Raw genomic sequence first — 23,947 nt, forward strand, 5'->3', positions numbered from 1 at the left:
TGATGTTGGCACAAGATGGAGGGAAAGTTGGGGCATAACTAACAAAATTACAGTTAACGAAAATTGACGCTAACGTGTAGAATTTATTATACAAGAGACAACATTTACTAATTCTACAGCACAACGGCAGAGTCATGTCTTAAGTGTAAAACTAATAATGACTCAATAATCCATGCTTTCTGGGAATGCTAGAAAGTCCAGATGTTGTAGGCAGAGCTAGAAAATCCAGATGTTGTACGCAGAGCTAGAAAGTCCAGATGTTGTAGGCAGAGCTAGAAAGTCCAGATGTTGTAGGCAGAGCTAGAAAGTCCAGATGTTGTAGGCAGAGCTAGAAAGTCCAGATGTTGTAGGCAGAGCTAGAAAGTCCAGATGTTGTAGGCAGAGCTAGAAAGTCCAGATGTTGTAGGCAGAGCTAGAAAGTCCAGATGTTGTAGGCAGAGCTTGAAAGTCCAGATGTTGTAGGCAGAGCTTGAAAGTCCAGATGTTGTAGGCAGAGCTAGAAAGTCCAGATGTTGTAGGCAGAGCTAGAAAGTCCAGATGTTGTAGGCAGAGCTAGAAAGTCCAGATGTTGTAGGCAGAGCTAGAAAGTTGGCTATCAGAAGTATTACTTTTAATCTGTCTGTCTGCATATTTCAAGTCTAATGACCTTCCACTGACCTTGAATAAAGCATGTGTGTCTATGTATGCTGACGACTCAGCAGAGTACAGGTCGGCTGAAACAGTAAAATAAATAACTGACACCCTTAACATAGCGCTCCAGTCAGTTTTACAACGGGTAACTAGCAATAAGCTGGTGCTAAATATAAAAGAAAACTCAAGGCATAATATTTTGGGAAAAATCACTTGCTCAACCCTAAACCTCATCTGGATCCATTATTGAATAATGTGCCTATTGAGCAAGTTGAAGAGACTTAACTTCTGGGTGTCACCCTAGATAACGAGCTATCATGGTCAAAACATATAGACTCAATGGTTACTAAAATGGGAAGAGGTCTGTCCATGATAAGGCGTTGCTCTACTTTCTTGATATCTCAGTCAATCCGACAGGTACTTCAGGCCTTAGTTTTGTCTCACCTTGACTACTGTCCAGTTGTGTCCAGTTGTGTGGTCAGGTGCGGCAAAGAAGGACATAGACAAATTGCAGTTGGTCCAAAACAGAGCAGCACGTATTGCACTTAGATGTACACGGAGGGCTAATGTCAATGACATGCATGTCATTCTCTCCTGGCTCAAAGTTGAGGAGAGATTGTCTGCATCACTATTGGTCTTTGTGCGAGGTGTTGAAGGTACCAAGCTGTCTGTTCAAGCAGTTGGCACATAGTTCAGACACTCATCGTTATAACACAAGACATGCAACCAGAGGTCTCTTCACATTCCCCAGGTCCAGAACAGAGGCTGGGAAACACACAGTATTAAATAGAGCCATGACTACATGGAACTCTCTGCCACCCCAGGTAACTCAAGCTAGCAATAAAAACAGATTTCAAAAAATAGATAAAAGAACACGGCACGACAGGGATTGTGAAGAGAGACACAGACATTTCTATGCATTTTGTATTGTATTTGCATTGCATTATGTATGTGACAAGTGGTTGGGATATGACTGTGACATGGTTGTCTCGTCTGGCTATCTTAAGATGAATGCATTAGCTGTGGGTTGCTCTGGATGGGAGCATCTGCTGAATGGCTAAATTGTCATGTAAATGTAGTGCTATGTATGTATATTATGTATTAGATTTGTTGTGTTGTTTCCTGTTTGGACCCCAGGAAGAGTAACCGTTGCCTCGGCAGCAGCTAATTGGGGATCCTAATAAATACTAAATATGGCAAATAGGGAATGGGCCATTGGGCATGTCGCCCTGCCATGTGCTCGCTGCACTGTTGTATGCTGCCAGACTCCGGCGGTGCAGTCAAGTTCAAATATGCTACAACATCGTTTGGACATCACGATGTCGTCACCATAGACAATGGCTGTCAAACACTGTCGATAGACAATGCAATCATAAAATCGCCCAGCCCTACAATAAAGTATTTATCAGCAAGTTGCCCCCTGACCTTTTCTGGACGATGAGGTTGATATTCCTGAGGGCCACATACTGGACCTCTGGCTCCCCAGAGAGAAGGGTGACCAGTGGGGGGGACAACTTCTTCAGCAGGGTGTTGTAGTAGTCCAACTCCTTGGGCAGCAGTTCCAGGAACTTCATCAGCACCTTGACAGCCGACAGCACCACCGCCGAGTTGGCGTGGGAGAGACGGGGCGTGACCCGCTCGCAGATGCTGGGAGAGAAAGAGGAGGACAGACATGTTTATTACAAAGTCATTCAAAGTTGACAACACCAAAATAGGTGAATTTATGCACAAACGCAGCAGCTGGTAAAGTTTTAGTCCACAGGAATTATTGTGGAGATTTATCACAACACCCAGCAACTAACATTCAAAAGTTCTCACATAAAAATAAAAAAAAATGTATTATGTATTGCAAATATGTTACTCTGACAACTAAGTCAGCTTTAAGTTGAGTTTCTATGAAAAAAACTGAAAATCCTAAAAGTCTTCAGAATGATAACAGAACGTACCTCTGGGCCTCGCGCTCATCTTTGGGGTTGTAGTTGGACAGGCAGTCCAGGATGAAGATCTGGCCCCACTCTGTGCACTCGTTGAGGGCTGTCAGCAGCTTGTTGATGTTCTGTGGGTTGAGGTCCAGCAGGTTGCTGTTGGGGTGGGACTCACTAATCTCAGACAGAGCTGCCACCGCGTTGGCCACCACCTGGAGGTTCAGACACAGTGGCCAGTGATTAGGAAAACATTATGTACTCTGTCTTGTCTTGTCTAGCATGGTAGTGCAAAGCCTTTCATAGGGGAAAAAGTATGAATCATGACTAACTCTGTTGAAACAGGTCTTGGAAAAACACCCTTACAGGCTGTTTTTAAATTACCCCAGGCCCCAGAAGGAAGTGTATAAGTCAAAAAAAGTCTGAAAATGTCACCTGACATGTACATAGTCTGGGCTGTGCCTAGGGTCCTAGTGCCAGCCAAACCTACCATAGGGTTGGAGTCGGCAATGAGATCCCTGAGGGAGTCCAGGAAACCCTGGTCCTCCACCATCTGGGCGTTGATGTCGTGGAGCTTTGCCACGCACACTGCTGCTGTCTTTCTCACGTATGGGTCCTCGTCCTTCAGACACTTCCTCAGCGGCTCACACAGGTACTCTGTAATCTTGTCCACGCGGATGCAGCCCATGGTGCGCACGGCCAGGGCACGGATCAGGGGGTTAGGGTCCTCACAGTCCTGAGGGAGAGAGAGGTAAGATATCTATGGGTAGGGAAGTGCAGTATTGTAATGGCTGGGCTGTGTAATATGTTAAAAGCCAATGTAAATGGAAAACCATGTATAAAAAAATAAAAGGCCTTGCCTTGACAAAGCTGTTGACAGCCATGATGGCCATGTCGGGCTGGCTCTTGGCGTAGTTCATCAGGTACAGGTAGACCAGCTTTTTCAGCTCCAGGTTGTCAGTCTGCATGCAGTTCACCACATCTGGGAAGAGGGAGCTAAAGGACAGAGGTATAGGACATCACCAATGTTTGCTCATCACTATAACTCACAATATTTTGACAGGGAGGCAATTATAACTCTACATATCAAGTCAGAACATTTTTCATTCAAATATTTTGATCTCTCTTTAATAATAGAGATTATCAGAGATAACTTGCTAACTATAGACAAGTAGGCAGTCTCTTTTACGTTAAAGTAAAAGTATTTGCTGAACAATGTTTGGAGAGCAGAAGTCATTAGGCAATGTCAGTGGGATGTATAGGTCAACACACAGAACTGTCAAAGGATGTAATCAGGTGTACTGTACCTGACATCCTTGCCCACAGTCATAGCCGCAATGACCTTCTTCACTGCCTCCTTCCTCTTCTCTTTCTTCTCATTGTTCAGCTCTGCCTTCAGCTCAAAGATCTCCCCTGTAACAGGATACATGCAACGTTAGTGACAGTCCAGTGTGAAAACAGAATGATGCTCTCATGCAGCAACACTGGTAGAGCTGTCAGTTCAGTTGTCAATTTTATCATGAACAGTTCAGCCTTTAGTGGTAATTTCATACATTCTGTGTCTGTGAGGAGATGAGTAGGAGACAATCTATTTCCCTCAAGAGTTATGTTGCACTGTTTAATATTATCCACACCAACCTAATGATAGTTGTGCACTCTTGATCAAGGGGGTGATGTGTCATTGAAGAAGACAATACCAAGAATCGTTTTAAGACTCACCTTTTTTATTTGTTGTAAAATATTTTGAGTCAGTCATTGTAGATGTTCTTCAAATCTGTTACAGGGAATTATCCAGCATTAGAGGACACAGGACAGGACACATAACAGGCCTAAGTGATGTAGTGGTAAAAAAAAAAATACTGAAACGTTTTTCTTTTTACTCAAACCACCTGCGGACTGGATTGGACCCCTACGCGTGTTTGACGTGACACCCCTGGCCTAGAGGCTACCACGACACATTGCTAATAATTATAGTTATATATAATCTTGGCTTCTAAATATGTTTTATACAGTTGAATGAGACATTACAACCAAAGCACAAATATTACAGCATTCAATGACAGACAACAGCTGGATGTCACGACAGCAGCAATCAGCATCACTTTCACCGGCTAACGTTAGCTACCTATCTAGTTAGGAAGGCAGTTTACTGCCTTTTATAATACAGAGAAAAAACAGGTTGGTCAATAGACTAGCTATTATAAATGCAACAAGCTTAAACTAACAACAGAGCCAAGTTGACCCCATTATCTTAACACCAGTGGAGGAGGGAAAATATCTGTCATACTAAGCTATATCCTTAGCTGGCTAGGGATGTGAGGCCTCGGTACTTTCAGATAGCTAGTTAGCATTAACGTAAAGCCCATTGAAATGAATTGAATTAACGTAAAAAAATCTAAATTACAAATGGAAAGGTACAGACTTGTTTTTAGGTCATTTCAATAAGAAAATACGTCGCTAGGGTGAGTGACGTTATTCCACAATTTGAAAGATGTTTTTCCTCCTTGATTACCGCAAAGGGATAGCTAGCCGTGGAAAGACAGCACTCCCGAAAAACAAAATGAGTGAAGGGCGTCGGAGCCAGAAAGGCGTAACACCGGAGTTCATTTCCACCGGAAATAGCCGGACTATCTTTACAGAGGGGAAAGGAGTAGTTCAAAGAAACACGAAAACCAGAATACCAGCTTGTAACGTTTGATTTAAATAAATGAGGGTAGCTAGGTATGCGTCTTTATGATTAGTCTGTACCATTTTCATCAGTGGAAATTGATGTAGGTAGCTATTTATATTTGTTGAACTTGTGGAGTATAAAGTGGTAAGTGGTACTACTAAGCAAGCTAACTAACTTCACTCGCAGTCTCTGTAGCCAACTTGGCTAGCTATTTAGGTAATTGAGCCTTTTGCCAAACTTGTTTGAAGTCACCAGCCATGGCAGAACATGGTGCACATTTGACAACTGCAGCTGCAGATGACAGACCGTCGATATTCGAGGTCTTGGCACAGGACTCCCTGATGGGTGCAGTCAGACCCGCCTTGCGACACGCAGTGAAGGTTCGACGACATTTTCTCACCAATGTCATTTTTGCTACATCTGCAGACACCTGATGTGTATTTATTACGCCGAGTCTGAGAATCAGTTTACTCCAATCGGTAAACATTTCGCAACATAACGTGTTTCTATTGGACAAATTCAGGTAGCTCCTTCCCCGTTTCGTTCTTAAACGGTTAACTGTTTCCGAAGTAATACGTAATAAATACACTCCAGGAAGAAACTATATAAACCATGTTTATCCAACAACGGTTGATTATTTGAAACGGCTGGAACAAACTCCTGCACACATGCTCATATATTTGTGCAGGAGAACGCTGGCCCATCAAGGTATCCGTCTAGACTACATAAATAGCATTATTATGTTGGATCACTTGATGTGTTAAATAGTTTGTATTAGACCTTGTATGGCCTTTTTAGTATGTGGTGTCCATATACTGACTTTGCTGCACTGACATTGCTGTGTGATTCAAGTTTGATATAATGCAACTTCCTTCTCTCAACGATTACCTCAGGTTCTGGCTGAGTCTAACCCCTCTCGCTACGGATTCCTTTGGCGAAGATTTGACGAGATTCACGGTGTTCTCGATGTATTGCTTCAGCACCATTTTCTGTCACGGACTAGCGCCTCATTCTCTGAGAACTTTTACAGCCTAAAGCGCGTGGCTGCTTCTGGTCGTGAGCGGCCAACTCACCTGGGTCTGCGTGGGAAACACCACTGGTGCTCGCTGATCCTGCTTGCCCTCGTTCCTTACTTGAGGGCCAAGCTGGAACAGGTATTGGCCAAGCAGAGGGATGAGGACGATTTTTCCATCCGCCTGCCACAGACGCCCTTGCAGAGGATGTACAGGGCCTTCCTGGCAGCCTACCCCTATGTCAGCATGGGCTGGGACAGCTGGGTGTTCTGCCAGCAGCTGTTGTATGTGTTTGGCCGAGCCAAGACCCACTCACCATTTCTGTGGCTGGCAGGTGTCAGGCTGGCTCACCTCACAGGACATGACATCACAAATATGGACCTCAAACCAGCCTCTCCTTCCACGGCCATCGGCTCAAGGTAAGAATGAAATTGGGATATCCTGTCTCAAGGGACCCTGAGTTCAGAGTTTAATCACTTTTAAAAGCATTTAGCCTATAAGCATACTTCCCTCTAAGTTGTTATTTCTTCCCAGTGTTGGTGAGAGGCTGCGGAGGCTGACGTCGACAGTGGTGGGGGGTGTGGCTCTGTCCCTCTCCACTAGTCTTTCCATGGGAGTGTTTTTCCTGCAGTTCCTCGAGTGGTGGTACTCCTCAGAGAACCAGAGCACCATTAAGACCCTGACCTCCCTCCCCACACCACCCCCTCCCATCCACCTCCAGAACCAACAACAACTGACCAGACACAGCAAAGCATGTCCACTCTGCTGCAAGGTCCGCACCAATGATACCGTCCTCTCCACCTCTGGTTTTGTCTTCTGTTACCGCTGTATTTATGTCTACATCAAAGCCAACCAGAGGTGTCCAATGACTGGGTACCCCACTGAACTTCAGCATCTCATCAAGATTTACTCACCAGAGAGCTAGAGAGAATCTTATTTCCATTCCAATGAAGGACTTGGACAATCATGTCACAATGACAATTTATACTGTAATTGATTTGTTAGTTGACTATATCCCTTATGACCATTTGTAAATAATTTAAAGCACTAACATATCCCTAGCCGTCATAATAGTTTAAATGCCCAGTGCAGATATTTTTCTCAATATCAACTCCTTTTTTCTATATTTACAACTTAGGTCAGCTATGCTGGCCAATGGAGTCCCTTGGCTGCCGAAACATCCAATGATGGGATTTATCAATAAATGATGTGGGCTCCCGAAAGGACTGATCTCTATAATATATAAACAACTTTTGGAAAGCTCATTCTGAGCTAGCCATTAAAGTATAGTCCACAGGTCGAATTGAATCTGAACTATGCTTTAACTGGAACAGAATATGGAAAAATATTACCTTGGCGTCCTGTAATCTGAACCATCAACTTATACATTTTAAGTTTGTTCACACACTGTATTTAACACCAACTGTTTGTGTGTCCCCTAAATCAGGTAGATGCATTTCTTCATATGATGTGGGAGTTAAGGTAAATACTTCTGGGGGAAAGTTACTAAATTAATTTTTAAGTGCATGAATTTAAATATTCAATGCTTTCCATCCATGTTAACAATGATAGCCCCTTGAATCTCTCAATCAGAGAAGATTACTGCTGGCAGGCAGCACTGCTGCAAAAACTTTTTTCTCTCTCTAACATGGCAACAACCATTTGACTGTTTGAATACTAATTTAACCAGTGAATACAGTTCCTATTATAACAGAATTATTGACAGCGAGAATGAATTGTGCTAGTCAAGGCACAATTGAGGCCTGGACATATATACTGAACAAAAATATAAACACAATGTGTAAAGTGTTGGTCCCATGGTTCATGAGCTGAAACAAAAGATCCCAGAAAGTTTTCATATGCACAAAAAGCTTATTTCTCTCAAATTTGGTGGATAAATTTGCTTACATCCCTGTTAGTGAGTGTTTCTCCTTTGCCAAGATAATCCATCCACCTGACAGGTGTGGTATTTCAAGTTGATAAAACAACATAAACACATATATCTTGTGTTGGGGACATTAAAAGGCCACTTTAAAATGTACAGTTTTGCAACACAAAACAATGTGATAGATGTCTCAAGTTTTGAGGGAACGTGCAATTGGCGTGCTAACTGCAGAAATGTCCACCAGAGCAGTTGCCAGAGAATTGAATGTTAAGTTTTCTACCATAAGCTGCCTCCAACATAATTTTTGAGAGTTTGGCAGTGCATCCAATAGGCTTGGGCTATACAGGGGTATTTGGAAATAGCCTCGGGATGGTTTTCAGTACTGCCAATAACGTTGACACTATTTTAAGTTGTTCAATATATGTTCATATTTGTAACTACTTTAAGTAAATATGTGCAGTCAACTTGTAAAATAATGTGACAGGTGAAATGAACGCGAGCTGCTTTATTTCCTAATTGTTTTTTGCTTCGAGTGATCACGGACGTGCAGCTATAGTTTTCCAACACAGAAAATAAATTAGTGCAACACATTCGGCAGAAAATAGATTCATTTTCATCAGATGACAACAGAAGTAGAAAGCTATTTGGCTGGCAGCCACACAAGTAAATTAGCTTACAATGAAAAAGGAAGGTCTTTTTTGAATAAATGATGCATGGCCATCATATTTCCAATGTTTAATCATAGAAAGAATGTAGCCAGCTACATTTCCTAATGTTTTGCTTAAAGTTAATCTTGCATTTTGCCTGAGAAAAGTAGCTACACATTGTCAGAGTGCTGTCTGTTGATTGAATGCCCGTTCGTGAATTGTCATCCAAGTGGAGAAGTGCAACTGAAGCACAAAATGAGTCTGATGCAGAAATTACAATAAGAAGCATTTTAGATCTGCATTTACAAAATGCAGTAAGAGACTTCTTGTGCATTTTATATTTTTTCCGGTGTGAAAAATGAAGAATTTTGCGTTAACGTGACCCCTAAGTTTAACTTGCTAGTTATCTAATGAAATTACTCAATAAGGTGACGGGGCATCATATTGTGTAAGCTTCATGTCGTGCTTTAGAAGTCAAAGCCCTTTGGATGAGTTATCGTTACACCTGCCACTGCTATCTTTTGATTTCCTTGGGTTTTTGGCCCTTCTGCTCCTCCCCAATCTTCTTCGAGCACAGCAGGCAGGCCCGTTGCCCTAGCGAATCCAGACTCGACACAGGTGTAGGCATGCTGCTTCAGAGCCAGTACCTTTCTTCCTTCACAAGTATACCTCAAAACTTTCTTTTTCACAATGTCTCTCGTTCACATTCGCTTGTAAATGTCCAAACTCACCAAAAATTACATTCGGTAGCTCCTAATGATATACAGTATATCACAAAAGTGAGTACACCCCTCACATTTTTGTAAATATTTGAGTATATATTTTCATGTGACAACACTGAAGAAATGACACTTTGCTACAATGTAAAGTAGTGAGTGTACAGCTTGTATAACAGTGTAAATTTGCTGTCCCCTCAAAATAACTCAATACACAGCCATTAATGTCTAAACCGCTGGCAACAAAAGTGAGTACACCCGTAAGTGAAAATATCCAAATTGGGCCCAATTAGCCATTTTCCCCTCCCTGGTGTCATGTGACTTATTAGTGTTACAAGGTCTCAGGTGTGAATGAGGAGCAGGTGTGTTAAATTTGGTGTCATCGCTCTCACACTTTCTCATACTGGAAGTTCAACATGGCACCTCATGGCAAAGAACTCTGAGGAGCTGAAAAAAATAATTTTTGCTCTACATAAAGATGGCCTGGGCTATAAGAAGATTGCCAAGACCCTGAAACTGAGCTGCAGCACGGTGGCCAAGACCATACAGTGGTTTAACAGGACAGGTTCCACTCAGAACAGGCCTCGCCATGGTCGACCAAAGAAGTTGAGTGCACGTGCTCAGCGTCATATCCAGAGGTTGTCTTTGGGAAATAGACGTATGAGTGCTGCCAGCATTGCTGCAGAGGTTGAAGGGGTGGGGGGTCAGCCTGTCAGTGCTCAGACCATACGCCGTACACTGCATCAAATTAGGCTGCATGGCTGTCGTCCCAGAAGGAAGCCTCTTCTAAAGATGATGCACAAGAAAGCCCACAAACAGTTTGCTGAAGACAAGCAGACTAAGGACATGGATTACTGGAACCCTGTCCTGTGGTCTGATGAGACCAAGATAAACTTATTTGGTTCAGATGGTGTCAAGTGTGTGTGGCGGCAACCAGGTGAGGAGTACAAAGACAAGTGTGTCTTGCCTACAGTCAAGCATGGTGGTGGGAGTGTCATGGTCTGGGGCTGCATGAGTGCTGCCGGCACTGGGGAGCTACAGTTCATTGAGGGAACCATGAATGCCAACATGTACTGTGACATACTGAAGCAGAGCATGACCCCTCCCTTCGGAGACTGGGCCGCAGGGCAGTATTCCAACATGATAACGACCCCAAACACACCTCCAAGACGACCACTGCCTTGCTAAAGAAGCTGAGGGTAAAGGTGATGGACTGGCCAAGCATGTCTCCAGACCTAAACCCTATTGAGCATCTGTGGGACATCCTCAAATGGAAGGTGGAGGAGTGCAAGGTCTCTAACATCCACCAGCTCCGTGATGTCGTCATGGAGGAGTGGAAGAGGACTCCAGTGGCAACCTGTGAAGCTCTGGTGAACTCCATGCCCAAGAGGGTTAAGGCAGTGCTGGAAAATGATGGTGGCCACACAAAATATTTACACTTTGGGCCCAATTTGGACATTTTCACTTAGGGGTGTACTCACTTTTGTTGCCAGCGGTTTAGACATTAATGGCTGTGTGTTGTGTTATTTTGAGGAGACAGCAAATTTACACTGTTATACAAGCTGTACACTCACTACTTTACATTGTAGCAAAGTGTCATTTCTTCAATGTTGTCACATGAAAAGATATACTCATATATTTACAAAAATGTGAGGGGTGTACTCACTTTTGTGATATACTGTATGTATGTATAACTTTATGAGCTGGATTGCCTGTCTTTGCAATTAGTTAATTTTCATTTGCACTTTTTAGCATATTTAGCTAGCAGCCTCCATGGAAATTCTCTATTACTTGTGCTAATTTTGTTAGAATTCTGACAAGACGCCCTATGATCTTTTTAGCGTTTTTAATTTTGGCGGTACAGTATCTGTATTCCCAGTCGTGAAATCCATAGATTACGGCCTAATGAATTTTTCAATTGACTGATTTCCTCATATGAACTGTAACTTAGTCAAATCTTTGAAATTTTTGCATGTTCTTCATTTCGTTAGCATAGGTTCAGAAGATGATTCTATATGCCTGTTGGTTTTCTCATTAGGATAAACCAGGAACTTGATTGCGGACATTAGTGTAAAATAGACACATTTTACAAGATAAACATCTAACCACTTGTCCATTGTTGAAGCAAGACCTACTGGCAGCTTTGTCAAAAATAAAAAGCACCTAGTTTGTCTCCTCCCCATTGCTACTTCAAAGACTTTGTAATAAACTACAAGAAATAGTGGGTTGGAGCATTGTCCTTCCTGTAGAAAGAAAAAAGTTACTTGATTAGTTAGGTAATCCATGTGTGCTTGGGGTGTTCTATTGGCTATCATTTGAGGCAATTAATTACTTGACAAATTAGTGCAATGATTAAATAGCTGTAAATGTTTAATTTAACAAGCCAGGAGTGGACAATTACAATCCCTATGGTAGCATCATTTTAAGGAGAATGTAGCCCATCACACAGATTATCCATTATATTGACCAGATACTCAAGTGGCCTCTATGAAAATAAATGTCTTCAAAAATGGAAGGCAGTCGGGAGGATGCAAGATCAGGTGAGACCATTCTAGCCAATGAGAGAGCAGATACGTGTGTGAACAACTGTATAAAGTGTTTTTAAAGTTGTCAGGATGTCATGTGCCCTACTTATATCAGTATACTCGTAACAACTTAAACATTACGAAATGTCTATTCCAGCAAATAAGCCATACATTTTTTTGTTAAGTAAATTCAACACTCATTGACCTCCAAACAAACTCCTCACATGGTGAGTGGGGAAAAAAACACTACTAGCTGGAGAAGGCAGATTTTGGGCCTAGTTATCCCTCTCGCTTCACCACTTTCTCAGCCCATTTGTTTTATAACACCTACTCATTCCAAGGTTTTTCTTTATTTTTTTTACTATTTTCTACATTGTAGAATAATAGTGCAGACATCAAAACTATGAAATAACACATATGTAATCATATAGTAACCAAAAAAGTGGTTAACAAATCAATCTATTTTATATTTCAGATTCTTCAAATAGCCATCCTTTGCCTTGATGACAGCTTTGCACACTCTTGGCATTCTCTCAACCAGCTTCACTTGGAATGCTTTTCCAACAGTCTTGAAGGAGTTCCCACATATGCTGAGTGCTTGTTGGCTGCTTTTCCTTCACTCTGCGGTCCGACTCATCCCAAACCATCTGAATTTGGTTGAGGTCGGGGGATTGTGGAGGCCAGGTCATCTGATGCAGCACTCCATCACTCTCCTTCTTGGTAAAATACCCCTTACACAGGCTGGAGGTGTGTTGGGTCATTGTCCTGTTGAAAAACAAATGATAGTCCCACTAAGCCCAAACCAGATGGGATGGCGCATCGCTGCAGAATGCTGTGGTAGCCATGCTGGTTAAGTGTGCCTTGAATTCTAAATAAATCACAGTGTCACCAGCAAAGCACTATCACACCTCCTCCTCCATGCTTCACGGTGGGAAATACACATGCAGTGATCATCCTTTCACCCACACCGCGTCTCACAAAGACACGGCGGTTGGAACCAAAAATCTGTAATTTGGACTCTAGACCCTTGGACAAATTTCCACTGGTCTAATGTCCATTGCTCGTGTTTCTTGGCCCAAGCAAGTCTCTTCTTATTGGTGTCCTTTAGTAGTGGTTTCTTTGCAGCAATTCGACCATGAAGGCCTGATTCACGGTCTCCTCTGAACAGTTGATGCTGAAATGTCACTGTTACTTTAACTCCAATGAACTTATCATCTGCAGCAGAGGTAACTCTGGGTCTTCCATTCCTGTAGCTGTCCTCATGAGAACCAGATTCATCATAGTGCTTGATGGTTTTTGCAACTGCACTTAAAGAAACTTTTGAAGTTCTTGAAATGTTCCAGATTTGACTGACCTTCATGTTCTAAAGTAATGATGGACGGTCATTTCTCTTTGCTTATTTGAGCTGTTCTTTCCATAATATGGACTTGGTCTTTTACCAAGTAGGACTATCTTCTGTATACCCCCCTACCTTGTCACAACATAACTGATTGGCTCAAACGCATTAAGAAGGAAAGAAATTCCACAAATTAACTTTTAAAGCGGCACACCTGTTAATTGAAATGCATTCCAGGTGACTACCTCATGAAGCTAGTTGAGAGAATGCCAAGAGTGTGCAAAGCTGTCAAGGCAAAGGGTGGCTATTTGCAGAATCTCAAATATAAAATATATTTAGATTTGTTTAACACTTTGGGGTACTACATGATTCCATGTGTTATTTCATAGTTTTGATGTCTTCACTATTATTCTACAATGTAGAAAATAGTACAAATAAAGAAAAACCCTTGAATGAGTCGGTGTTCTAAAACTTTTGACCAGTAGTGTATATCACAGGTGTGTACCATCTGGCCCTCTTGAGACATGCAAGTGTTACCCTTAGTAAATGAGCAGTCCATGTATCAGATGGGCATGGCCTGTCTTAACTTGAAGGATCTGGGAATTGGCTCATCTGTATAACTTGTAAACTAGTGCTGTGTTTACACAGGCAGCCAATTCAAATATATTGCCAATTATTTGGATATCTGATACCTCTGATCTTTTCCTCAATGTGTAAACAGCAACAAAAAAAAGCACATAACATCTGATCTTTTGACTACCAATTTATACCGCCTTGACTGTAAGAATTGGGCTGCTTGTGTAAACAGCCCTCCATATGTGGATCTGAATCCTGATACAAACCTGTTCCTCCGTGCACTACTTCAAGGACTACATCAGTGTGAATGCGCAAATCTGGGTCACTACCTGGGTCACTACACCATAAGAACTGAAATCAATTTTCTTTTCTGTCCACACTGTTTTACCTAAACAGTGTGGACAGAAAAGAAAATTTGATTTCAGTTCTTATGGTGTGTAAACATAGCCTAGGTCTTCACAAGATATAATAAGCTCATAATACAGACAAGTAAGCAGACTAAACTAAGATGTCTTTATTTCACATGTTAATTGATAAGATTGAAGAATTGCAGACACCTGACATACAAGACAAATTTTATAGTATCGACCCAGAGACATTCAACACAAACTTCAGGGCTACAAGTGCACTTTTGTCTTTTCCCACCACAGTGAAAAAAGGAGATTCTTGGTCAGAAAACATTCCAACAAAAATATTATCTTAATTTCTAACAATTTTTTCCTTCAAGCAGAGACATAAATCGTTTTTATTTAAGAGAATGGAACGGTTGACTATTTACATCCCTCATACATTGCTTACCACTCAAACCAACCAATAAAGCTTGAAGACTTCAAATATTCAATAAGCGTTTTGAGCAATACCTGGTTCATTGCATATACAATATATTTAACAACCCTCATTTTAATCCTAGTCGACACTGTTCCATCAAAAGTCATGGTGAAAATAACAGTATGCACCCTCTCTGCTGCAAGAATCCTATAGTAAATATGTTCATACACAAGTATAAAAATGTCACTCTTTGGAATAGAACAGAAGCAAGCACTGTGCTATTCTTGGCACATAAAACATGTAAAACAGGTAATTCCATATGTTTTGTGCGTGCCAATATCATAGTAAAGAAAATATAATGGATATACAAGTGGATAGGAATTTCATGTAGCAATTCAATTTGTAAATGTTTATGCTGTCTCGTTTTATAAGCCAATGTGAGTTCACTAAACTATACTTTGCTGAGCATATGAATTGTAACTACAATAAATTTGCTGTGTGGGCAGGTAGTATTTTATTTTAACATTCATCTCTCTCTGTGGGTCTAACCCCAACAAGTTCTGTAAAACGGTTAAAGACCTGTAGAATAAACCCTCCTCCTCACAGCTGCCCATGTCCCTTAATGTTGATGATGTGGTTGTTACTGTAATGAAGCACATGGCTGAGCTCTTTAATCACCACTTCATTAAGTCAGGATTCCTATTTCACTCACCATGCCTCTTTGCCCGGCCAATATTTCCTCATCTCCCACCCCTTCTAATGTGACTATCCCCTATGCTTCTCCCTCTTTTTCCCCTGCCCCGCTACAAAGTTTCTCCTTGCAGGCAGTCACTGAGTCCGAGGTGCTAAAGGACCTCCTGAAACTTGACCCCAAAAAAACATCTGGGTCAGATGGTTTAGACCCTTTTTTCTTCAAGGCTGTTGCCCCTATCATCGCCAAGCCTATCTCCAACCTTTTTAACCAGTCTCTCCTTTCTGGGAAGGTAGCCATGGTTCGTACTTTATTTAAAAGGGGAAGATGAAGCTGATCCTAACTGTTATAGGCCTATTTCTATTTTGCCCCGTTTATCAAAAGTGTTGGAAAAACGTGTCAATAATCAACTGACTGGCTTTTTTGATGTCTATAGTATTCTCTCTGGTATGCAATCTGGTTTCCGCTCAGGTTATGGATGGGTCACTGCAACCTTAAAGGTCCTCAATGTCGTCACCATTGCCCTTGATTGTAAGAAATGTTCTGCTGCTATTTTTATTGACTTGGCCAAAGCTTTTGATATGGTAGACCATTCCATTGTTGTGGACCGGCTAAGGAGTATTTGTGTCTTTGGTCTGGTTTGCCAACTACCTCTCTCAAAAGAGTGCAGTGTATAAAGTCAGAACATCTGCTGTCTCAGCCACTGCCTGTCACCAAGGGAGTACCCCAAGGCTCAATCCTAGGCCCCACGCTCTTCTCAATGTATATCAACAACATAGCTCAGGCAGTAGGAAGCGCTCTCATACATTTATATGCAGATGATACAGTCTTATACTCAGCTGGCCCCTCCCCGGAGCAGCCCTCATCCTCCACATGCAACACCCGTTCTGCCAGTCACATTCTGTTAAAGGTCCCCAAAGCACACACATCCCTGGGTCCTTCCTCTTTTCAGTTCGCTGCAGCCATCGACTGGAACAAGCAGCAACAAACACTCAAACTGGACAGTTTTATCTCACCCTCTTCATTCAAAGACTCAATCATGGACACTCTTACTGACAGTTGTGGCTGCTTTGCGTGATGTATTGTTGTCTCTACATTCTTGCCCTTTGTGCCGTTGTCTGTGCCCAATAATGTCTTTACCATGTTTTGTGCTTCTACCATGTGTTGCTACCATGTTGTTGTCATGTTGTGTTGCTACAATGCTGTGTTGTCATCTGTTGCTGCCTTGCAATGTTGTTATCTTAGGTCTCTCTTTATGTAGTGTTGTCTCGTCATGATGTGTTTTGTCCTATATATATATATATATATTTTTTTTTTATCCCATCCCCGCAGGAGGCCTTTTGCCTTTTGGTAGCCCGTCATTGTAAATTAGAATTTGTTCTTAACTGACTTGCCCAGTTAAATAAAAAAGAAATAAAACTAACTTAACTCATGAGATTACAAGTCTTAACGCTGATTGCACTATCTTTGACACCATAGAGTAGCCTAAGAACTGACGTACAGTTTATAGGCCTGGGTGGGCTTTCTTTAAAATACGAATTATAATGCAGATTAAATGACCACTCTCCCCAAAGCATGTCTGCACACACAGCATGTGTGCTCCTATTACTGTCACCTACGGCGATACATGCCCCTCCGTATGTATTTGGACAGTGAAGCTAACATTTAAAATTTGGCTCTATACTCCAGCATTTTGGATTTGAGATCAAATGTTTAATGTGAGGCGACAGCACAGAATGACCCTTAAATAAAAGGTGAATCTTGATACATATTTTACTGTTTAGAAATAAATGAAAGCACTTGATGTATCTAGTCTCCGCATTTGAAGAAGTCCTAAGTATATTAGACAAATTCACTTAGTGTATTAAAGTAGTCAGAAGTTTAGTATTTGGTCCTATAATCCTAGCACACAATGACTACATCAAGTTTGTGATTCGTTTTGTGTGTGTTGTGGGTTGTTTTGCCCAATAGAAAGAAATTCAAGTCATCATTCAGTTCCTAAATGAGTAGATACAGTAAGATGTTTTTGAACAAATCTATATTAATCCTGATAATGCCATGATTAAGAATCGTGAATAATGACAAGTGAAATACCGTTCAGAGGCTACAACAAAACATGCTAACATGTATGGTCATCATTATGATCCGTATCATAGTAGCATCCACGTTAATGTAAAAGTGTTCAGAAACACCTACTGTTATTTACAATAAAAAAGGTCACTCCAAAATGAAAATACATTATTTAGTTCCTATTGGGCAAAACATAATCGAAAACACAACTAAAACAAACTACAAATGTATCCAACAAGTTTGTAGCCACAAGTGTGATGGTATCATTGAGTGTAGGAATATGGGACCAAATACAAAAGTTTTTAATACACTAAGTGAATTTGTCCAAATACTTGACTTTTTCAAATGGGGGGAATAGATACCGTGCTTTCATTTCTAAAACAGTAAAAACGATATGAAAATACCCTCAAATAAAAGGTGACATTCTGTAGACTCATGAAACATTTGATCTCAAATCCAAAATGCTGGAGAATAGAGCCCCCCATCCCAAATAAGATTCTTCAAATATTCTTTCAAATAGACTGAACAAAAATATAAACGCAACATGTTAAGTGTTGGTCCCATGTCTCATGAGCTGAAATTAAAGATCCCAGAACTGTTCCATACAACACAAAAAAAAATCTCAAATTTCGTGCACAAATTTGTTAACATCCCTGTTGGTAAGCATTTCTCCTTTGCCAAATTAATCCAGCCACCTGACAGGTGTGGCATGTCAAGAAGCATATTAAACAGCACGGTCATTACACAGGTGCACCTTGTGCTGGGGACAATAAAAGGCCATTCTAAAATGTGCAGTTTTGTCACACAACACAATTCCACAGATGTCTCAAGTTGAGGGAGCGTGCAATTGGCATGCTGACTGCAAGAACCACCAGAACTGTTGCCAGAAAATGTAATGTTCATTTCCCTACAATAAGCCGCCTCCAACGTAGTTTTAGAGAATTTGGCAGTACATTCAACCAGACTCACAAACGCAGAACACGTGTAACCACGCCAGCCCAGGACCTCCAAATCTGGCTTCTTCACCTGCGGGATCGTCTGAGACCAGCCACCCGGACAGCTGCACAACCGAAGAATTTCTGCACAAACTGTCAGAAACCGTCTCAGGGAAGATCATCTGCGTGTTCGTCGTCCTCACCAGGGTCTTAACCTGACTGCAGTTCTGCGTCGTAACCGACTTTAGTGAGCAAATGCTCACTTCCATTGGCCACTGGTACACTGGAGAAGTGTGCTCTTCACGGATGAATCCTGGTTTCAACTGTACCGGGCATATGGCAGACAGTGTATGGCATCATGTGGGCAAGCGCTTTGCTTATGTCAACGTAGTGAACAGAGCCCCATGGTGGCGGTGGGGTTATGGTATGGGCAGATATAAGCTACTGACGTCAAACACAACTGCATTTTATCGATGGCAATTTCAATGCACAGAGATCCTGAGGCCCATTGTCTTGCCATTCATTCACCGCCATCACTTTTTATGTTTCAGCATGATAATGCATGGCTCCATGCCACAAGGACCTGTGCACAATTCCTGGAAGCTGAAAATGTCCCAGCTCTTCCTTGGCCTACATACTCAGACGTGTCACCCATTGAGCATGTTCGGGATGCTATGGATCGACGTATAAGTGTTCCAGTTCCCGCCAATATCCAGCAACTTCACACAGCCATTGAAGAGTGAGACAACATTACACAGGCAACAATCAACAACCCGATCAACTCTATGCATATATGTGACCAACAGATGCATCTCCGTATTCCCAGTCATGTGAAATCCATAGATTTGGGCCTAATTAATTTATTTCAATTGACTGATTTCCTTTTATGAATTGTAACTGAAATTGTTGCATGTTGTGTTTATATTTTTTGTTCAGTGTACATTACACACTGTTTGGTGCAGCATGAACACCTTCAAAAATAAATGACCTATTGTTTCCACCTGCTTCTGTATCTGCTTACAACTCTGGTCTCAGTGTTGATCACAGCCTGACAACAATAACAGCCTTGTGAGAACAAGGTAAGCACATGTGAGGGTAGACACCACTTCCTTCATGAAATGTGGAGATGGCACAAATCAACAACTAACAAAATAGCCCTTAAAATAATATTTTAAAATAGAATCAATACATCAGATCCTACATCTCTCACAGAGACAAGATACTATTTTCCAAATCAAACAAACATACTATGAACTTTGACCTCCATAATTTAGTAGAGCTGAGAATTCCTTAAACTTCCCACATATTAAGTGGAGTTTTGGGGCTCTCTGCTAAAAACTTTAAGGAAGACATTAACAATGAACAGGCTAGAGGCTGAATAGGAAAGGGTGCTTGATAAATAGGGGATAAGGAAATCCTTAATCCTCCCATTTATTCAGTGGAATTTTGGTGCTTCTCAACAATGTGAGAAGGCATTGACAGTGGACAGGAAGAGCATAGAGAGAAGAGCTAGAGATCACACTGCCTGTAGGCCTCTCTCGCACCCGTCCAGCAGCACCTTAATTTTGTGCAGTTCCTCGATCTCCTGGTGGTGGCGCTCTGTCTTGTGGCTCACCAGCGAGCGGTAGAAGTGGATGGTGAATACCACAAAGATAACCCCCACCGGCACCATGATGATGGTGGAGGCCAGGGCTGCCTGCCAGCCACTGTGCCCTGGCAGAGGGGTGGGCTTGGGTGGCAGGGCGGGGCCGCTACAGTTCAACTTGGATAGTGCCAGCTCTGCGGCAGCCACCGCCACCTGGTTGGCGGAACTAGAGTCCACGGGCAGGAACTTGATCCAGCAGAGCAGCACTACCTCTGCCAGGAAAAGAAGGATGCCCAGGGCAGTGGAGAAGCCCCAGGCCAGCTCGATGTAGTGGTGCATGCGCTCATGGGGTGACTCGCTGACTGAGTTGAGGTTGTGGATATTGCTGACTGCCTCCACGTTGGGTAGGATGCAGGTGCTGATGAGCAGGGCGAGCAGGTGCACGGCCACCAGCACCGTAGTACACACGCTAAAGGCAATGAGGAGCATTCGCGGGTAGTTGTACTGGATCTCCAACTGTACCTCCACCATTGCCACCTAGCACAACACATAACACCATCACTATCATAGTCCACAGTGAGAAGGAAAGCAACTTGATTTTCAGACTGGTTAAAATGCTATTAATAGCAGCAGGGGAGTGAGGGTGTTTTTCCCCCCTCTAGGTTTATCAGAAAAATGTCTGTCTCCAGGGATACAGTGTACAGGCTGCCAGGGAAATTGAGTTTAAAAACAACTTTGAAGGGATTAGCCCTACTATTATCTTTGAAAAAAAGTGGGGTGACTCACCATAGCGAAGCCAGAGAGCAGGGCAGAGGTGCGGCTGGAGGCTTTCAGTTTGGCCCGGCTCAAGTAGAGCTTCCTCCAAGACAGGGCCTGCACAGAGTGGTGGTTGGAGGTGACCAGCTCCAGGTAACTGCGGCGCACCCAGTCCCTGTAGTCCATCCCTCCACCCTCCGGCATCCGCTCAAAGCCCCCCAGGGCTGGGGAGCCCATGGGCACATTCAGCTCACTGCTCATGGCAACTAGCGGACAAGAAGGGATGAAAATGTTAAAGGAAATAACACAAAAAGAGAATGATTTTAGATTTTCCCAGATTTCATGTTTATCATCGGTGGGCCAATTTGACAGTGTGGTCCAACATTGTAACATTATAGCTGAATTCTTGAGACATATCTGAACCTAGGCTACTCACATGGCTGGGCTTCGCTTGTTTTATGAGTGGCTTTCATCACCTATCGACAGTTGAGAGCAACAAAAATAAATACTTAGCAGTGAGTGCTTGAAAGTATTGATTGTGCCATAATACCAGCTGTAGCAACAAGTGCCAGGGTTACATCCTTGTTAGCTAAGAATTTAACTCCAGTGTTAGACATATATACTAGAATAGTGGTTCCCAACCATGGGTACTAGGACCCCTGGTGGTAGTTGGCCTATTCACAGGGGGCACAGAAGACCATAGGGTTACTGGTAAAATGCACGGGTGGGGGGGGGGGGGGGTACTGCGGGCAGAGCAAAATTCAGTAGATGGTACAGTAAGCAAAAAAGGTTCGGAACCACTGTACTATAACATACTAGAGATAAAGAACTCTGATTGTAAAACGTCTTCTCTTTTTAGTCATACACTGAACCAAAATATAAAACGCAACATGCAACAATTTAAAAGATTTGACTGAGTTACAGTTCATATGAGGAATTCAGTCTTTAAATAAACTAATTAGGCCCTAATCTATGGATTTCACATGACTGGGCATACAGATACGCATCGGTTGGTCACAGACACCTTAAAAATAAAAATGTAAGTTGGGGTGTGGATCAGAAAACCAGTCAGTATCTGGTGACCACCATTTGCTTCATTCAGCGTGAAACATTTCCTTTGTACAGAGATGATCTGGCTTGTGTCATGTTGTCCCACTCCTCTTTAATGGCTGTGTGAGCTTGCTGGATATTGGTGGAAACTGGAACGCACTGTCGTAGACGTCGATCCAGTGCATCCCAAACGTGCTCAACGGGTGACATGTCTAGTGTGTATGCAGGCCATGTACGAACTGGGACATTTTCAGCTTCCAGGAATTGAGTACAGGGCCTTGACAATGCATGGCCCCATGTCACCTGCTGAAACAAGAGGTGATGGTGGTGGATGAATGGCACGACAATGGGCCTTAGGCTCTCGTCATTGTATCTCTGTGCATTCAAATTGCGTTCATTGTCTGTAGCTTATGCCTACCCATACCATAACACCACCATTGGGTCCTGCTCACAACGTTGACATCAGCAAACCGCTTGCCCACACGACACCATCTGCCTGGTGAAATTGAAACCGGGATTCATCCTTGAAGAGCACACATAGAAGGTGAGCATTTGTCCACTGAAGTCGTTTACAAAGCCTAACTGCAGTCAGGTCAAGACCCTGGTTAGGCCGAGGAACATGCAGATAAGCTTCCCTGAGAGTTGAGCATAAATTCTTCCGTTGTGCAAACCCAGTTTCATCAGCTGTCCAGGTGGCTGGTCTCAGACGATCCCGCGGGTTAAGCAGCCCGATTTGTATAAATCCTGGGCTGGCGTGGTTACTCGTGGTTGTAAAGCCGGTTGGACGAACTGCCAAATTCTCGAAAACGAGGCAGCTTATGGAAGACACATTAACATTCAATTCTCTGGTAGACAATCCTGCAGTTAGCATGCCAATTGCACGCTACCGCAAAACTTGAGACATGTGGCATTGTGACAAAACGGCACATTGTACATGTTGCGTTAAAATTTGTGTAGATATGGCTACATCCTTGTCAGGAAAATTCAACCGGATACGACCTTGATGCCTACGTCAGTAAATGATTTACAATTTGGTGAAATTATGAATAGCTAATTTTGTGCATGATACTCTGGGATCCTGCCAAATGACGTCACTGGCTAGCGTTCTACTCCAGTCACAATGTAACAGAATAGTTTGAGCGATAATTACAGTATCATTAGCATCCCTCAGTCAAGGAAGTTTTTTTGCTAAATCAAAATGTCAATGTTTCTCAAAAAAACGTATGAATGTATCCAATCGACAGCGTTGTGCAACGTAGGAGCTACATTTTTTTTTTTTTCAATCCAGCAGGCTAGGTAAATATCTCGCGCTTACGTTAGTTATCTAGATAGCTACCGTTACCTGGTTAGTAAACAATAATCAACCAAGCGTGGAATGTCAACTAGCTAGAAAACAAGTCGCCTCAAAAGGAAAATAAGTGCAACCAAGTGTCATCATAAAATGTGTATTTCCTTAGTCATTCCAGCGTCCATCAATCCAAAGTTTCGCTACGGCTACTTAGAAAATAAAAGCCGATGCGACTTCCTGGCACTCTGGCTAGCATCGCGTTGGCGATGTTATGGGCAAGCTCAGTAGACAGCTACACGATTGACATATGACCTTTTTGTCAAGACGTCATTTGACCTATTAATGCAACCACAAACCTTGATGTACTTCGGTGACTATTAAGGGTGATGAACCCCTTGCAGTACGGTAACTTGCTGAGAGACTTCACTGCTATCTTTCCTTCACCGTACGGAGCATTCTGGTCACGTGACATCTGCATCCCATGATGAGAATATGGCTACAATTAACAAAGTGGAGCCATATAAACAATAAGGAGTTACAACTAACCCCAATAACCCAAATTGTGATCCTCACATACAATAAATGAGACTACAGGTTACATGTGTTTTCTACTCAATCTATGAATTACAATAATTGTAATGGCTCTCGATTAAAGTTTGATAAATCAGTAGGTTTTCAGTATGTGGGCTGGCGCTGGTTCTCAAGGTATTGCTGACCTAATTCAGTTTGGACACAGTCACCAATTTGATTGAATTCAAAATGGTTCTCTCAAAAGGAGGAGGCTGGCTATGCAGGTGCTAGTAAAAACAGTTTGAATAACAAAATTATTACAACCGTAAAACATACAGGTCAGTCACTCTTTCAATTCAGTCATCTCTTTCCC

At 42.3% G+C, this 23,947-nt stretch overlaps 3 protein-coding genes across 8 annotated transcripts in view; 1 reads left to right on the forward strand and 2 right to left on the reverse strand.

Annotated features, from left to right (window-relative positions):
* Nucleotides 1-5,117, reverse strand: part of ap2b1 (adaptor related protein complex 2 subunit beta 1) — a 69,765-nt gene extending 64,648 nt beyond the window's left edge. For 2 of the 4 annotated variants that reach the window (XM_014197174.3, XM_014197172.3), the window contains exons 1-7: nt 4,975-5,116; nt 4,272-4,326; nt 3,860-3,965; nt 3,413-3,548; nt 3,043-3,288; nt 2,577-2,767; nt 2,056-2,277 (exon numbers count right to left, since the gene is read on the reverse strand). In XM_014197174.3, the coding sequence (XP_014052649.1) occupies nt 2,056-2,277; nt 2,577-2,767; nt 3,043-3,288; nt 3,413-3,548; nt 3,860-3,965; nt 4,272-4,308 (938 nt within the window). In that variant the 5' untranslated portion in view covers nt 4,309-4,326; nt 4,975-5,116. Of the gene's footprint in view, nt 1-2,055; nt 2,278-2,576; nt 2,768-3,042; nt 3,289-3,412; nt 3,549-3,859; nt 3,966-4,271; nt 4,327-4,974 lie in introns of all 4 variants that reach the window. The other 2 variants (XM_014197175.3, XM_014197173.3) reach the window with 2 other exon arrangements.
* A 64-nt stretch (nt 5,118-5,181) lies between these two features.
* Nucleotides 5,182-8,042, forward strand: pex12 (peroxisomal biogenesis factor 12). Its single transcript, NM_001173798.1, has 3 exons — nt 5,182-5,603; nt 6,117-6,655; nt 6,771-8,042. The coding sequence occupies exons 1-3, from the start codon at nt 5,481-5,483 to the stop codon at nt 7,159-7,161; spliced, it is 1,053 nt and encodes a 350-aa protein (NP_001167269.1). The 5' UTR covers nt 5,182-5,480; the 3' UTR covers nt 7,162-8,042.
* Nucleotides 8,043-14,420: 6,378 nt separating this feature from the next.
* orai2 (ORAI calcium release-activated calcium modulator 2) lies at nt 14,421-23,738 on the reverse strand. Of its 3 annotated transcripts, XM_014197170.3 has the most exons (4): nt 23,421-23,738; nt 21,163-21,202; nt 20,757-20,992; nt 14,421-20,507 (listed from the first exon to the last, which is right to left on the reverse strand). In XM_014197170.3, exons 2-4 carry the CDS (start codon nt 21,197-21,199, stop codon nt 19,902-19,904), a joined length of 879 nt encoding a protein of 292 aa, XP_014052645.1. In that variant the 5' UTR covers nt 21,200-21,202; nt 23,421-23,738; the 3' UTR covers nt 14,421-19,901. The 3 variants fall into 3 exon arrangements, with proteins under 3 accessions (XP_014052645.1, XP_014052646.1, XP_014052643.1); XM_014197171.3 differs by lacking the exon at nt 21,163-21,202; XM_014197168.3 differs by lacking the exon at nt 23,421-23,738 and having other exon boundaries at nt 21,163-23,412.
* Nucleotides 23,739-23,947: the final 209 nt, after the last annotated feature.

The sequence above is a fragment of the Salmo salar genome, chromosome 04 (assembly GCF_965601325.2).
Source record: "Salmo salar chromosome 04, fSalSal1, whole genome shotgun sequence".
Lineage (NCBI taxonomy): Eukaryota > Metazoa > Chordata > Actinopteri > Salmoniformes > Salmonidae > Salmo > Salmo salar.